This window comes from Octodon degus, unplaced genomic scaffold (genome assembly GCF_000260255.1).
Source record: "Octodon degus isolate 3935 unplaced genomic scaffold, OctDeg1.0 scaffold00212, whole genome shotgun sequence".
Lineage (NCBI taxonomy): Eukaryota > Metazoa > Chordata > Mammalia > Rodentia > Octodontidae > Octodon > Octodon degus.
The window spans coordinates 3,477,741-3,494,461 of NW_004524788.1; the positions used below are offsets into that span (position 1 = coordinate 3,477,741).

Consider the following 16,721-nt stretch of genomic DNA (forward strand, 5'->3'; position numbering starts at 1 on the left):
TAAAGGGAAAGGGACTTTATTATAAAGGGAAAGGGGCCTTTTTAATCTTGGAGGACACGGAGAGAATCTAGTCTCATGTTTTTAAAGTGCCTTTGAGTAGTTGGTCTTTGAAGGCATCTGTCTTCTGGTTCTGAAATTTCGTTCTTTTTTTTTTTTTTAAATTGTAAAGAAAAAATTAAAGCATATACATAAAAAAAATTAGCTATGGAAGAACAAAATTAAATAGTATCTTGGCCAGGGAGATGGCTCAGTGGAATAAGCGCTTCCCTGGCAAGTGCAAGGGTCTGAGTTCAATCCCTGGTTCTGCAAAAAAAAAAAAAAAAAGTATCTTATTTCACACTAGAGAAAAAAGAGCAAGTGGGTAAGAAACTAGACTGTTTATTCAAAGGACTGAAAAACAAAGAAAGAAAAGAAAAAGATCTGATCTTATTGAATTTTATACTTAGCATACATACCTTTGAAAACTAGAAGGAAAATATTTTCCAGTTGTACGAACTTGAAATATTCTAATACCTCCAGATATAACATGTAGAAAATAACAAAGACCATAACCCAGAAGGCAAGAGAAGTTGCTGTATGGTCCTGGATAAAGAATAAAGAGCTCTCAAAATGGTCATTATGTGGGACTATGTACAATATAATTATATTAGATGAACCCATTTACAAGGTCATTGAAGATTTTCACAAAACAGTATCAATCTTATGTCAGGTTACATACATATTTTGTGTGTGTGTGTGTGTGTGTGTGTGTGTGTGTAAAAGACAAGGAAGAACTAATATAAAGTCAGTGCAAAATGGAAATACACTTTTTAAAATTTCTAATAGTGGGAGAAAATATCATACCATGTCTTATAAGTAGATTGTAAGTCAAAGAAACAGTATAAATCATAAAACAAAGATTAAAACTAAACAGTATTTAGAAAATTGATTAAATATTAATTCAAAATTAAATTAAATATTTTAAAATAACATTCAAAAATTAAAATTAAATTGTGAGTCCAAATAAGAGAATTCAGAGTACTCACACAGTATTTGATTAGGTTAATATATAAAAAAATATCAACTAAAAAAATGTTTTCATGATAGTAAAGAATTACTAAGAATAAACTATAACAAAAATACTGGAATGGCAAATATATGACCAGCACTTCTAACAGTTTAGGGATAGGATATCACAAAAAGTTCTAGTATGTGGTAGACATGGACAGTGACCATGATGCTTACTGGTGGTCAGGTGTCACTTGTGGGACTGAGTTACTGCTATTTCCTGGATAGCCACCTTGTAGCCCAGACAGAATCATGACTCCTAGGGTGCAGGAGAAGTCCATTTGTAGAGTATGCACATGGAAATATTTTGTTGCTGTATACATAAGAATAATTGAAAGACTGCTGTTGTATACCTCTTTTTTTTCCTGTGTTTGTTTGCTCTATTTGGTGGGTTCTTTCCACTCTCATTCATGGAATTGTGGTCATTTTGATCCCTCTCTAGAATATCTTTTAGTAGTATGTGTAGGGTTGGCTTTGTTGTCATGAAATTCTTTAGTTGTTCTTTGTCATAGCAGTATTTCACTTCTCCATTAAACTTGAAAGAGAGTTTTGCCGGGTATATCAGTCTGGGTTGGAATTTGTTTTCTTGCGAGACTTTGCTCCATGCTCTTCTTGACTTGATGGTTTGTGAAGAGAAGTCTGCTGTTATTCTGATGGGTTTTCCTTTAAATGTGATCTGTTTCTTTTCTTTAGCAGCTTTTAGTGTACTGTTCCTGTGCTGAGATCTTGATTATTATATGACTAGATGTGGTTTTAATTTGGTTGATGTTATTTGGAGTTCTGTATGCTTCGGTTGCGTGAATGTCAGATTGTTGCCCCATATTTGCAAAGTTTTCTGCTATTCCGTCTATATTCTTTTTATATCATTTGTATTGACTCCTTCTTTTTCATTGATGCCTATTAGTCTTGTATTGTTCATCTTTGCATCGTCTTGCAGATATTGAATTATTTTTTCCTGCATCCTAGTTGTTTCTTACCTTTTCTCTAGCTGCAGTGGTGTCTTAAAGGTCTGAAAGTCTGTTTTCACTTTCTATTTTTTTTTATTTTTTTATTTGTGTGTGTGTGTGTGTGTGTGTGTGTGGCCAGCTCAGCCCACCAGGGGGCGGGGCTGGCTGGCATGTGGTGCTGGGGGATTGAACCGCGGTCCCTGTGCTTTGCTAAGCTTGTTCCAAGTAGGTGCTTTAGACCACTGAGCCATCTCACCAGCCCCTTCACTTTCATTCAAATGGTTTTTCCAGCTTTTAATTGAGGTTTTAATTTCCTGTGTATCACTTTGAACCTGCTCCATGTATTACATTTCTTTCCTATGCTTTTCATTCAAGAATTTCATCATTTTCTATTATCCTCTATTTTATCAGTGTCTTCTTTAGAAGCACTTAGTACTTCTCTCATTATAGTTATCATTTCTTTTTTTACTTCAGAAATTATTTCTGATCTGATTTCTTCTATACCTTTCTGCAGTTGTTTCTTTACTTCATACACTATTATTTCAGAGATTTCAAGTGTGTGCCTTCCAATTTCTTCTATGTTATTGTCTCCTGCATTTGTTCTGGGTGGACTCAGGGCCTGAGAATGTATTTTTCTCCTTCTCTTTGTCATTTTTTATATAGCACTGTCCTCTGATCTTTGGTTTAGAGTTTTGGTAGAGTTATTACCTTAGCACCAGGTCCGGATCTACCAAGTTCAGACTCATCCAGGTGGGTGTGGCTTGGGTCTGGCTGCTTTGCTCCACTTCTTCCTGCTGCAACCCTTGAAAGTGAACCCGCTGTGTCACTCTGGCAAAACATTCTGCTCCTAGATCAGCTGGGCGGGTCTTGCCTCTAGCCTCTCTGTAGGGAGTTCTGCCACAGGGTTCTGCCATCAGGCCTGTCTGATGGAGGAAGTTACACACACACACACACACACACACACACACACACACACGTGTGCGTGCACCGGGCCTTCGCACTGGCTGGAATGAAGATCTGGAGGGCAGTCCCACTCACACACCCAACAGTTTTAAATTATTTTAGCCTTCAAATACATTTCAATATAAATAGAACAAATCACCCTAAGGGAGAAGTGTTGAGAGATTTAAACACTCTTTCCCCCTTCCCAAGTAAAGTCTGAAATTCTGTTCCTTTTTTTTTTTTTTTTTGGAACCGGGAATTGAACTCAAGCCCTTGTGCTTGCCAGGCAAGCATTTATTCTACTGATCCATCTCCCCAGCCCCAAGAAATTCTGTTCTTATACTGGTCACTTTTGCTGCCCATAATTGTCAATATAAGACATTTATTTATCTTTTGTTTTGTTTCGTTTTGTTTTGTTTTGTTTTGAGTCTCTCTGTGTGGTTCAAACTGGCCTTGAACTATGTAATCCAGGCTAGTTTCCTGCTGGGTATTGAGATTATAGGTATGCACCACCATGCCGTGCCCACAGTACAAATTTTAATCTCTTGGGTATATGACTGAAATCTTTCCATGGACTCTTAATTTTTTGCTAAACTGGTCATTCATGTTTTGTATTGTTTCGTCTCTCATCTAGCTTTTTATTGGTGTCTTCTGAAAGTTGCTGAGTCAATTTTGGTTATTTCATCATCTATTTAGTTACTTCTGTGATTTTAGTGAGTACTTTTTTGGTCTGTTTTCTAGCCTCTGTTACCCTGTGGAGTAATTTGGGTGAATAGCTAATGCTCTTCTGTCCCTTGATGCTCACTGGATTTGCCTCAGGGAAGTTGGGACTTTTGGGAGGCATTTTGTTGTCATATCATGTTGTCTTGTCATTTTCTTTTCTTTCTTTTTTTCTTTTTTCTTTTTATGTATTTAGTGCAGAGTCTACAGAGTTTCACTATGCAGATTGGACTCATAGTGATCCTTGTGTTTTCATCCTCCCAAGTGTTGAGATTACAGATGCATGCCACCACGCCTAATCTCAGTGCACCCCAGGGGCGGGGCCGGCCTGGCACACTGGGGATGGAACCTGGTCCCTGTGCCTTGTCATGTTTCTATTATTATTTTTGTTTGTTGTGTGCTAAAGTCAGTGGATACTTAGAGTGTAAAGATGTTTTTGGTAGTATAGAGATCTCTTTAGTTGCTTTTCAGCATTGTACTTTGGACATGTCTAGCTATAGTCCTTTGCATCAGACCCAGGACCCAATCACCCTGATTAATTTGGGAGAGACAGATGCAGTGTAATTAGCCCAGCAACCAAATTCTCTTGGAATATACTCCAATATTGTGGATGTCACAAAGGTAATCTGAGTGTTGGCTTGTAGAGAAATAGCAACAAATATTTGACCCTGGTTAAATCAAGCCAGCTACAGTAGTATTGTCCAAGACAAATTAGATATTAATATACCATAGAAACCAATTATGTACCACCCATAAACCTAGAGAAATATAAAATTGTGATTGTAAATGTTAAGACAATCCAGGTATTGACTTGTATCTCATATGTACTAAAGATATCTCTACTAATGGTAGAAAAGAATACAACATAGCCAGGGAGACAGCTCACTGGCATAAATACCTGCCTGGTAAGTGCAAGATCCGGAATTCAATCCCTAGTAGCACCAAAAAAGAAGAAAAAAAGTGATTTTCTATAGAGTTAGCTATCACCAGATGTAAGAAAAGTGTATGCTTATCCTATTAAAGATACAGAGCATGGGAATGAGAGAACACCAGAAAAAAATTTTGAAATCTTAAACCAGTGATGACAGAGTAAATGCCAAACTCCAACCCCAAACCCACTTACTGTATTTGTTGCAAAATGCAAACACTGTAACTAAATCTGAATACTAAAGTTTTAGTTTACAAAAGAACAACTCTTGTGTTAGCCTCTTTTATATTAAAAACACAATAACATTGCTTCACCACCATTGCCTTAAACTATGTGATATAAGGAGGAGAGAGAAGTGATATGTAGGATCTGTTTGACGAATTAAGGAATGTCTGTGAGGACTGGGCTATAGCACAGTGGTAGAGTGCACAAGGTACTGGTTCAATTCTCAGCACTGCAAAACCATAACAACAAAAAATAAGGATAGAAAAAGGATATTTAGAGAATTAGATAAAGGTAAAAGAAAAAAGTGATGAGAAAAATAAGATAAAAAGAGGGAATAAAATGTGTGAAGAGTAAAAGAGAAAAAATTAAAGTCGGATGTGGTGCCACATGCCTGTAATTCTAGCACTCACAAAAACCAAAAATACAGTTTCTGTGTGATTTCAAACATGTGGTTTTATTCTGGGACCTATAATTCAGGGGCAGTGTCCAAGTCAGCATGGGTTTGTGCTCGTACTTGTAGATAAAGAAGGTAATCAGGCCTTGTCCTGGAACATGCAGCAGCAGACAGTAGGACTGGGGCAAGGGCACCAATACTGCAACTTTCACACTCAGAGCAGCCTTTCAAATCCAGGAAAGCCAGACCTCTGGCTGTGGGGCAGGGCCAGTGTCCTTTAGCTTAGAACCCTTCATGGCTTCCTAACCATGGCTGATTCCTATGGGTATCTCTCATCCAGGTGCTGGGGAAATGTAACCCAAGGAGCCCTGAGCTGAAGCTGTCCCATGACTGCTCTGAGTCCTGGGCTCCAGTAATCTCACTGCTCTGGTTGGTGTCTGATTAAGGACTATCCCCAGGGAAGATTATAGGTCCTTGCACTAGAGTCACTGATCAGCTGTTGTCTGCTGAATGGCTGTGTGAGACCAGAATCCTGTACTCTCTCCACTGCTTGGAGCTTCCCATTCTATGCCTTGCCTTGTTTCTCCCCGTGGCCCTGTAGAATCCTCAGCTTTCACCTTGTGTCTGTAGGTTGGAGCCAGGAAGAAAGCACAGATTGTCCCCTCCCTTGTCTGCACTATGTTCTGTCTCTACAGTTTGTCTGCAGGTTTTAATTTTCTCCTCAGGTCCTTCATGGTTCCAGGAATCTACTTTTATCTTTTTATTTTCTTCCCCAAGTTGCCGTTTTCCAAAGTGGATTCCGAATCTTAGAGAAGCTGAGTTGTTGCTTACTGTTGCCAGTTTCTCCTAATCCTAATGGAAAAGTTTTGAGTCTTTTGCTTTTAAATATGATGTTACATGTGGGTCTTGGTAAATATTCTTTAAGTTGAAGAAGTTCTCCTCTATTCCATTATTTAGAGTTCATTAACATGAATAAGGGTTTAATTTTGTCAGGTGTTTTTTCCACATCTGTTAATGGGATCACATATGTTTTCTTGTTTATAACAGATTGCATTAGTTGGTTTTTGAATGTTCAACCTGTCTTGAATACCTAGGATAAATTCCACTTGGTAGTTGGCATGTAATTTTTTAAATTACCCTTGCTAGGATTTTGTTAAGGATTTTTCCAATCTGTATTAATGAGAAATACTGTAATTTTTTTAATATATTAAAGTTAAGGCTGTTGGGGGCCAGGAAGATAGCTCAGTAGAATAAGTGGCTGCCTGGCAAGCACAGCGTCCAGAGTTCAACCCCTGGTACTGGAAAAAAATTAAAGTTAAGGATGGTGTCAGAATAAGTCAGGAAGTTTTTCATCTATCTTTTAAAATAGATTGTTAGCTGGGCCTGGTGGCACATCCCTGAATCCCAGCACCAGGCTGAGGCAGGAAGATCACCACAAGTTTGAGGCCAGCCTAGGAGATATAGGATATTCAAGGCCAGTTTGATTACACAGTGAGACCCCACCTCAAAAAATCAAAAACCAAATTAATAACAGCAAAAAACCCAAAATAAAAGATAAAACAGATTATAGAGATTTGTTATAATTTCCTATTTAAGTATTCAGTAATTAATCTACCTAGAACTGTTGCTTCCTGTTTTGGAAAATTGTTGATTATTACTTCAATTTCTTTAATGGATACACTCCTATTCAAACTATTTGTTCTTGTATGAGTTTAGGTAGATTGTGTTTAGATTATCCAGATATCATCTACATTGTGAAAATTGGGGACATGGACTTATGTCTACTGTATCTTTATTCTTTTAATGTACACGAGTCTGTAATTGTTTTCTCTCCTTTCTGATATTGGCAACTTGTATTTACTTATTTCTTTTTTTTTTTTTTTGTATGTACAAGTGGCACATGGTGCCAATTTTATTTGCAGATAGTATTCGAGTTTACAAGGTACACCTTTGCCACAGCCTTGGCCAAATTTTCAACAAATGCACAATTAACTGCGCTAGAGTGATGATGTTAGCATACTTTGAGGAGGCATACTTATTCTTCATAGTCATATGCTTTGTAAGCCCATGGTTGACCACTACTAAATTCTTAGCCAGATGCTGCGTTACAGGAAAAAGAGACTCTTCAGTGTACAACAGGTAATGCTGCAGAGTTGGTGTCCATTCACCATAATCAAGAATTTCCTGTGCTAAGCAATAAGCTCCTGCTGCAATTTGAGAAGGAGGAAAGTACACCATATCATAGTCCAACGTAAACAGTTCCATCAGGTATTTAGCCAGTGTATGTTGTTCAACATCCACCTCTCCAATCTTAGATGCTCTACAAAGAAAGTGCAGGGGGAGTGGGTGACCCAGACCGAAGTTTAAAACTCTTAGGATCTTCGTTTCCATCTGCCTGATCTCGTGCTTAGTGTAAATGTTGTTACTCACACAGGCAAAATCCCCAATGTCTGGAGGGTACATTTCTTCATATTTGCTTGCGATGAACATAGCAGTGACTCCGACCAGCTGCAGCATCTTCTTAGGCACACAATTGTTCTGCATGAACTGGTCAGTAATGGACACAGTCATGTACATGGTCTCCTGCAGCAACCTGAATTTCATCTGAACCTGTACTAGCCAGTCAGTGAGGATGGCTCTCATGTTTCCAGTGATTTCTCGACCCAGTCGGTGTTTTGGTCTGACTGCCTGCTCTTCCTCAAGTTGTGTAAGCGTAGATATCTTTTACGTATTCACTACAGAGGTTTAGATCTCCTCCATCTTCTGCATCCACATCATTCACAGCCAGAATGACATCAGAGAAAGCTGACACAGATCTTCTTAAGCAGGGGCACATCCAGAGGTCTCCATGGGGCTTGGAGAGGGAGTATCAACCAAAATGGGTTCATAAGAAAGGTTTTCATCCTTAACAAGCACAAGCTCAGGCTTTGGCACACACATAGGCACTTTTTCCAGAAGTTTCTGTAGTTTTTTAGCAGTAACTTTTCCAGTCACCGAAGTTTTTGCTTCCTTTTTCAGGGGCGCTCTGGCTTGCTGACTTTGTTACCAGTGTCTCCAAGAGCTGTTCTTGGCCTCAGACCTGGCTTGGAGGCTGCAGCAGTGGCCAAGGGCACACGGTTTGCACCTGCCATACTGACATGGCCTTATTTTCAGTGTTAATTTTTGTGTTTTGGGTGTCTCAGAGAGCCGTGGTTTCCTCTTTGCTGGACAGCAGCAGAATACTCTACTCTCTTATTTCTTGATCGACAGCTTGTTGATTTTTTTTTTTTTTATTGATGTTTCAGAGAACCAGCTTGTGGTGTCATTGATTTTTTAAATTTCTTTTAAATTTCATTGATTTCTACTGTAAATTATTTCTTTTTCTTCTGCTTACTTTAGATTGATCTTGGTTGTCTTCTAGTTTCCTAAGATAGAAGTTTAGGTGGTTGATTTTAAATCTTTTTTTCTAATACATGCATTATAAATTTCCCCAAAAGCAGTACTTTTGCTAATTCTACAAACAAATTACTTGTTTGTAGAAACAAATTTTCATTCAGTTAAAAAACTTTTAAATTTCTTTTGATATTGCCAAAAAAAATCCTTCTTTTGATTTTGCCTTTTTGACCCTTGCATTTAATAATGTTTACTATCCATTTATCTTGATTTTAGCTTATCGTCTGAAAGCCATTTTATGATTTCTGTAATTTGAAATTTGGTGAATGTTCCATATGAGGTTCAAGAATGTATATTTTGCTATTTTTGAATCAAGTAATTTATACATGTCCTTCAGTTAATGGTGTTACTGAGTTTTAAAGTATATAATTTCTGAGCTGTGTACAATGGCACACATATTTGATCCCAGCATTTTTGAGAGGCTGAGGTTAGAGAACCAGTTGCAAGTTTGAGTCCCACCTGAGCAATTTAGTGACACCTGTCTCAAAATAAAAAGTAAAGGGCTAGGGATGTAGTGTGAAGGTCCTGGGTTCAGTTCCCTCAGTATTACCAAAAAACAAAACAAAAAGTTTATGTTGTTTCTGATTTTTGTGCTTGGCATATCTGTCCATTTCTCTTTGAGAGGTGTTGCTTATTCAACTGCAATAGTTACTGGTTTCAACTGTTTCTCTTTACAATTTTAGCAGCTTACATATGTGTGGTTTTTGTTTGTTATTGCTGTTTGTTTTGTGGAATAGGAGATTGAACCCACGGCCTTGCACATGCTAGGTAAGTAAGTATTCTACCACTGAGCTATATATATCTCAGCCACATGTATGCTCTTACCAGGTACAAACACACTAAGGATTATTATCTTGGAGAATTGACCCTTCATCATGATATAATAGCCTTCTTTAGCCTAATTATTTTCCTTGCTCTGAAGTCTGCTTAGTCTGAAATAATGTGTATTTCTACTTTATTTGATGACCGTTGGTATGGTATATCATCATGTTTTAAAAAATCTACTCTGATTCAATCTGTTTATTTGGTGCATTTAGATGACTGATATTTAATATCAGTAGATGGGTTACTATCTACCATATTTATTGTTTTCTGTTTTTTGTCTTTGTTCCTGGTTTGATCCTCAATTCTGTTTTCTATTTCTGTTTTAATTGAACATTTCAGTTTCATTTTTCCCTTTTCTTAGCATATTAGGTATTATTCTTGTCTTACATTTTTTAGTGATTGCCTTAATATTTGCAATGCACATTAATAGCTCTCCCAAGTCCGCTTTCGTATAACATTATACTACTTCATAGGTAGTGTATATACTTTATAATAAAATAATCTTAGTCCCTTCTATCCCTAAATCATTGATTTCATTCATTTCCCTTATATATAAGCTTACGTGTGTTTATGTGAACCAGAATTGAATACACTGTTACTTTATTTTTTGGTGAACTTATGTTACATCTGGTAAAAATAAGAAAAATAAAAGCTTGTTTAACTTTCACTTGTTTCTTATTTTTTGAGCTGTATCATTTTCCTCTCTCTGTGGAAGTGGTTTTGAGCATTCCACTGTGGTGTGGAGTATTCACATCTAGTAAGAAGCAAAGTGCCTGTTGATTGTGAGTTGGCCTGCACTCCTGTTTCAGTTCCATATAAGAGGCAGCCATGGCATCTGTAGGCTTAGCTTCTGAAGGGGCTGGAAATGTAGCATGTTTTTCAGTGAGGACATTTCCCTGCCTAGACCTTTACTGCTTTCATTTACAGTCTTTCTATCTTACCTCTGAAATGGTATGTGAAGCTAACAAGTGTAAGCTGGAAAGTCAGTTTTATCCTACTGACTTATTTTGTTCATTTAGAAAAATATTTCAGGTTAAAGGATGTTGCTCACAGTTGTATAGCTAGTGAAAAAGAAGGCTAGAAATTTTTTTTCTTGGTACTGATTCAAAAGATAATGATGTGATGTGGTACCTAGAGAATTTTGTTTTGGTTGGTTTGTTTGTTTGTTTGTTTGTTTGTTTTGGAAAACTTTTTTTTAAACTAGTAGAACAGTTATGTAAATGTGCTGTTGGTACCTACAAAGCTCACATTACTGACTGCAGCCATGCATCAGTGGCGTGTGTAACTAAAAGTATTTTCCTAATAGAGGAAAATGGGTTTGCAGTGAACTGCCCACCTTCTCTTTGCTGTTTCTCAGTGGCTAATGGCCAGGCTGTCTGAAAGACTTTGCTATTGTGACATCGAGGTAAATAAGCTTCTTTGTCTCAGGACTGTGCTGTCTAAAGCATTAACAGTTTCGTTTTTACACTGACTGTATCCATGTTTATAAAAGATGCTACTGGGTGTGATAATACACACCTGTAATCCTGGCATTTTGGGAGGCTGAAGCAGGAGGATCGCCATGAGTTTGAGGCCAGCCTGGGCTACATAAAAAGCTCAACGGCCCACAAGGTAGCTTAGCAGACTAAGCACTTGCTTAGGCAAGCACAGGGGCCAGGGTTCGATCCCTGGCACCACATGCCACGCAGACCCTACCCCCCAGGCGAGCTGAGCCAGCAGTAGAGTCTGGGCATGGTGGCGGACACCTGTAATCCCAGCACTAGGGAGGCTGAGATGGCGATTGAGATGCCTATAATCCCAGTGCTTGGGAGGCTAAAAACAGAAGGATCACTATGAGTCCGATCTTCATAGTGAAACCCTGTAGACCCTGTACTAAATACATTAAAAAAAAAAAAAAAAAACCTCAAGACCAGCCTGCATTACATAGCAAGACACTGTCTCAAAACAACAGTAACAAAAACTGATGGTGCAGTGTGATGGTTCTGCTGGTAGGCGAACTGCTAGTGATCATAATTGTGCCTGAAATAGATCCATTTCTCCATTGTTATAGCAATGGTACTGAACAGCACAAAGGCTAAACATGAATCTCTAACAGGGATTAAAGCCAAGTGGAGGGCCATATACCTGTCATCCCACCTACTGGTAAGGCTGAACCATAAGGATTGCATAATTCATGGGTAGAAAGCTTACCTAGCATGTATGAAGACCTTCATATAATCCCTAGTACCACTCTTGGCCACAGTGGACCCGGAGAGATCCAGCTGTGCCGCGAACATCAGATCTCGTGTGAAGCGTCTTTTCGGTGGCTTCTTCCCATTCCCAAGCCCCCCAGTAAAGTGATTTGGTCTCCAAAAAAAATCCCTAGTACCAAAAATTATGTAAAAAAGTCATATATGTTCTGCTTTCTGACTAAGTCCATTTTGTGAAATTTAGATGGCAAACCAAATGAGTCCCATGGTATATTAGTGATTAGTTTCAATCTCTTGTAGTTTCTACTTATTCCAGAGAAATCTGTTTGTTAACTCACTTGTTCATTGATGATTTTCAGCATCCTGTTCCTTACCTTCACTACCCCATGTTTCAGTATTTTTAATATATATTCTTTAGCCCAAATCGATATTGATGACATTTTTCAGTTGGAGGAAAGGGGAGATTGTATATAACCTTAAAATAAAATGTTCATTAAGTCATGCTTTTAAGCTCCCTAAGGAGGTCCTGGTAATTATAATGCAGCTTTACTGTGTTTAAAAAAAGGCCATTAATACTTTTCAAAAAATCATTAATGCTTTCTTCTCCCCCAAGAGCTAGCTCATTATAAACTTCATACCCCTTCAGTTCTCTCTTTTTTTTAATAGCTTCTCCATAATGTATTAATTGAGGCTAAATTAAACACCTCAGTCATTTCAGTGGCAGTTATGCTAATGAATTCCTATATAAGTGGTGAGTCTGCAGCAACTGGAATAAGGTTGTCATCTCTAATTAGTGATCTCTTTGGACTAAGATCTTTGGACTAAGATTTCTGGCCAAGTCCAGTACTCAGTCTAGAAGTCTAGGCAATAAGAAAACTGCTGTGGAATACTTGTGTTGTGGTGAATTGGGCTTAGGGATCCATTTTTTTTTTCTTTTTGATTTGTTTTAGGTAGCTGATTCATTTCTTCAACAGATGTCCTGTATAGACTGGGCATGGCGTCACGTACTTATAATCCTAGCACTTGGGAGGCTGAGGCAAGAAGATTGCCATGAGTTCCATATCAAGCTGGGCTGCATAGCTAGGGCTCTTTAAAAATATGTCCTCTTATAATTTAAATTTCCTCTTAATTTGTTATAAGCATTAATAATATTAATAAAATTGAATTTTGTGTGCTTGCATTTCTCTTCTTTTTTATTAAAATTGTGGACTAGGTATTAAATGTTTTCAAAGAAGCAGGGATAAGGAGCTAGAGTCAATTAAATAAAAACAAAAATTAAAGGCACTAGCATCTTGGTTAATGTAAAATTGGATAAATAGAAACTCAGCTTGTAGTGACTAGTATAATTTCACTTTGTTTCTATACAGAAGCCATTTAGCAGAAGTATAAGCATTTTTTAAGATGTAAGCAGGAATACATTCATTTAAAGCCTACCTCATGCCAGGTGTAGTAGAACATACCTGTAATCCCAGCACTCAGGAGGCTGAGGCAGGAGGATCACCTGGACTACCGTAAGTGAATTCAAGGCAGCCTATATCAAAGCAAGACCCTGTCTCAAAAACAAACAAATTTTTAAAAAAATAAATAAATAAAGTCTAACTCACATCTTCTCTCCCTAAAGGTGCACTTACAGAATGCTATGATGAACTGGGGAATCGATATCAACTTCCAGTCTATTGCTTGGCACCACCAATCAACATGATAGAGGAAAAGAGTGACATAGAGAGTCTGGATATTCCCGAGCCACCACCCAATTCTGGATATGAATCTCAGCTCCGTTTGCGCCTTTCCACTGGCAAAGACCTCAAACTTGTGGTACGCAGCACAGACACAGTATTCCACATGAAGAGACGGTTACATGCAGCAGAAGGAGTAGAACCTAGTAGTCAGCGGTGGTTCTTTTCTGGCAGGCCTCTCACTGACAAAATGAAGCTGGAGGAGCTGAAGATCCCAAAGGACTATGTTGTACAGGTTATAGTGAGCCAGCCTTTGCAGAACCCAACACCAGTGGAGAACTGAACCATCCATCCCCGGTTCCCACAGTGCTCTGCTCCTTTTTATTGTTGTCATTTCTTACTCTATGGCGTGAAATTTATTTTCACTGCTCTAAATTCCCTATGAATGGATTTAGTTCTGAGGAATTACCAGTGAAAAATTCCATCTGTGATGGAGACCAACAAAAAATAATAAAACACAAAGAGCCAGCCTTTGAGACTCATGTAATTATAATTTCTAAATTGAAGCAGTTAAGAAATTACCATGTATTTTAGAATACTCAACTACATAGTAGCTGTATTTAAATGATTTGGACTGTAAATGAAACATTGTACCCTTGAAAAACAGCACCAAGCACCTTTTGAATGCAGAGTTTTTAAAATATATATATATATATATATATATATAGATAGATAGATATCAAATTATATAATTTCCAGAAACAGTAACCATTATAAAACTTTTTTTAAAAAATGGAATCTGTAAAGAGAAGGATTTGAAGTTTGCTTCTATTTTGGTTTTTTATTCATAGCTCATTTCTTATTTAGTCCTAAAGGAGTATGACTGGCAAATTGTGTCTCAGTATTACTTTCCCTACCATTACACATCAGCTCCTTATTTACAATCACATGAAACTTCGGTGCCTTCCACATGATAGTGGCAGGCAGCCTCCTGGAACACTAGGCAATATTTAGTCAGTGCAGGCAGATGTCTAATTTTCAACTGATAAGCGTTTGAAAATGCTGCATAAATGTTTTGAAATACATAGAGAGCAGTTTTCGTATTGAAGCTTAGAAAGTCACTACTATATATATGCCTTTATTGATTTATCTACTCTGCTTGGACCTTTTCATAGCTAACTCTGACCCAGATGCATAGTTCCTGGGCCAGGAAATACAAGAATCTAGGACAGCTGTTTCCACTATAAGATAACAAAATGATTTCTCCACTCTGCAGGAGTGGTATAAGGAAAGCCCATTCTTTCTGTGCCTGTGAGAACTGTGCCTGTTTTCCGTTTTCTAGAGAAAATTTCAACTCAGAATTTTACAAGTGTGAAAGGTTTACTGGTGTCACTCACTTGTAGTCATGGTGAATGACAGTTTTCCTCCCTCATCTTTTGTAGCAAACAGGCAGATTAAGAGTCATCTGCAAATTAGATTAGGGGATTAAAAGTCCAGTGAAATAACCTGATTCTTCTGTACTATGACTGGAGCAAAGCTGTGAGGGAGGGATTATTGGATCCTCTTAAAGGTTAGTTCTGTAAGCAAGAAGGGGGCTAATGTGACTACACCGTACCCGTGAAAATGCAGGATATTGAAAAGCCGAGGCAATGAGGCACTTAAGAATGCTATTCTCTGCTAGGAAATCTCAAGCCTCCACAACTATTTGGAGGTGAAGCATCATTATTAATTTTAGCGACAAAATGAAACCATGAATTAGTTTAAATGTAACATTAAAATGGCATTACATTTCCTATAGCCTGATTAAATATATCTATACCTGTAACATGTTTCTGAGAGCTTCAACTATTTCCCTGATTTTATTCAATCATTTTAAGGATTATAGCTACATCTAATTTAGGTTTGCTGGTGATTGGATTGAAATTTAAGACAGCAGCATTAATTCCAAAGGGGAATTTTTATATTTAGAGGTGGACGTATGAAGGTCTTTCAGTTTGTCAGCCCTGTCATCAAAAAAGGCTTTGCTGGTTTGTATCCCACATCAAATAGCATCTCTCAAAGGTCAACTGGAAAAAAGTGTTTAAACCTATTTTTCTTCAAAAAATTGGTGATGTCATCAACAATACATGGTTTATAAAAGGTCTTGTTTGTTTGTTCAGGATTTGACCTCTCTTTAAGAGTTCATTTTACTTTAAAGGAACATATACTTTAACAATTCTCTGGGCATGTTTAACCGAGGTAAGAAACCATGGTGCTGTTTAACTGTCAATAGACTGATAGATAGAAGATTGGACCAATGCTTGATTGTATTTCAGTATGTAGGGTTTTTGTGTTTTTTTTAAAAAAAAAAAAAGTTTGATTTTTCTCTTTGTCTTTGCCTTTATTCTGAATTTTTAACTTGCTCTCTATATAAGTAAGGGTAATTAGCCTTATTCTAATGAGAAATATGAAGGTTTTTCATCCTTTCTAAAACCTTAACTAAATACATAACAAGATCTTTATTACCAAAACATAGGTTTTGCTATGCCAAATTATCCATAGTCATTTGTAGTTATGCTTCATGTTCTGTATTTGAAAATGTAATTTAAGATAGAATATTTTTTCTCTCATGTTGTAGGGTCGGGGATATAGCTCAGTAGCATAGGGCTGGCCTGTCAAGGTCTTGCATTCAATTCCTAGTACAAAAAAAAAAAAAAAAAAAATCATGCAACTGACCCAAAAAAATCACAATTAAGTTTTTCTCAAGACCTGAGATTATTCTGTTTTTAGATCAAATGGAAGGTTGACATGAGGGTATGTCTGTTGTTGATTTGGGATGGTAGAGATGTGGGACTTGCATGTGCTAGGTAAATGCTTTATCATTGAGCTCCATCCCTGACCCCTTTTTATTTTGACACAGTCTTGCTGGAGTACCCAAGCTGGTCTTGAAACCTACAATTCTCCTGTTTTAGTCTCCCTAGTAGCTGGAATTACAAGTGGGCACCCTGCCAGTTTTTGTCCTGTAAATTTTATTTAAAAATTGAGAGCCAGCCAAATAGCTCAGTGGATTAAAGCACCAGCAAGCAAGTGCAGGGTCTTGGGGTTCGATCCCCAGGCCTGCTGTGCTGGCCCCACCCTCACGATGCACTGAGATGGTAATTGAGACTGGGCGTGGTGGCGTGCATCTGTAATCCCAGCTCTTGGGGGGCTGTGAACAGGCAGATCACTAGAAGTCTGATCTAGTAATGAGACCCTGAACACCCTGTAGACCCTTCCCTAAAAATACAGAAAAATAAAAGAATCAAATAAAATAGGTGAGATATGCCCATGAGAAAAAACTCAGACATACTAAGTGGAAAGTCTCCCATCCATTCCTGTTCTTAATCTCCTATTTCTTCTCCCACAAGGATACATGTG

At 37.7% G+C, this 16,721-nt stretch overlaps 1 protein-coding gene and 1 pseudogene across 1 annotated transcript in view; one reads left to right on the top strand and one right to left on the bottom strand.

The window, feature by feature from the left end:
- Ubtd2 (ubiquitin domain containing 2) overlaps positions 1-13,854 on the top strand; it is a 67,106-nt gene extending 53,252 nt beyond the window's left edge. Inside the window, exon 3 of the mRNA XM_004644842.3 lies at positions 13,271-13,854. Coding sequence (XP_004644899.1) covers positions 13,271-13,668 — 398 coding nt within the window. The 3' untranslated portion in view covers positions 13,669-13,854. The remainder of the gene's footprint in view (positions 1-13,270) is intronic.
- On the bottom strand, positions 7,116-11,736 carry LOC105744040 (annotated as a pseudogene).
- Positions 13,855-16,721: the final 2,867 nt, after the last annotated feature.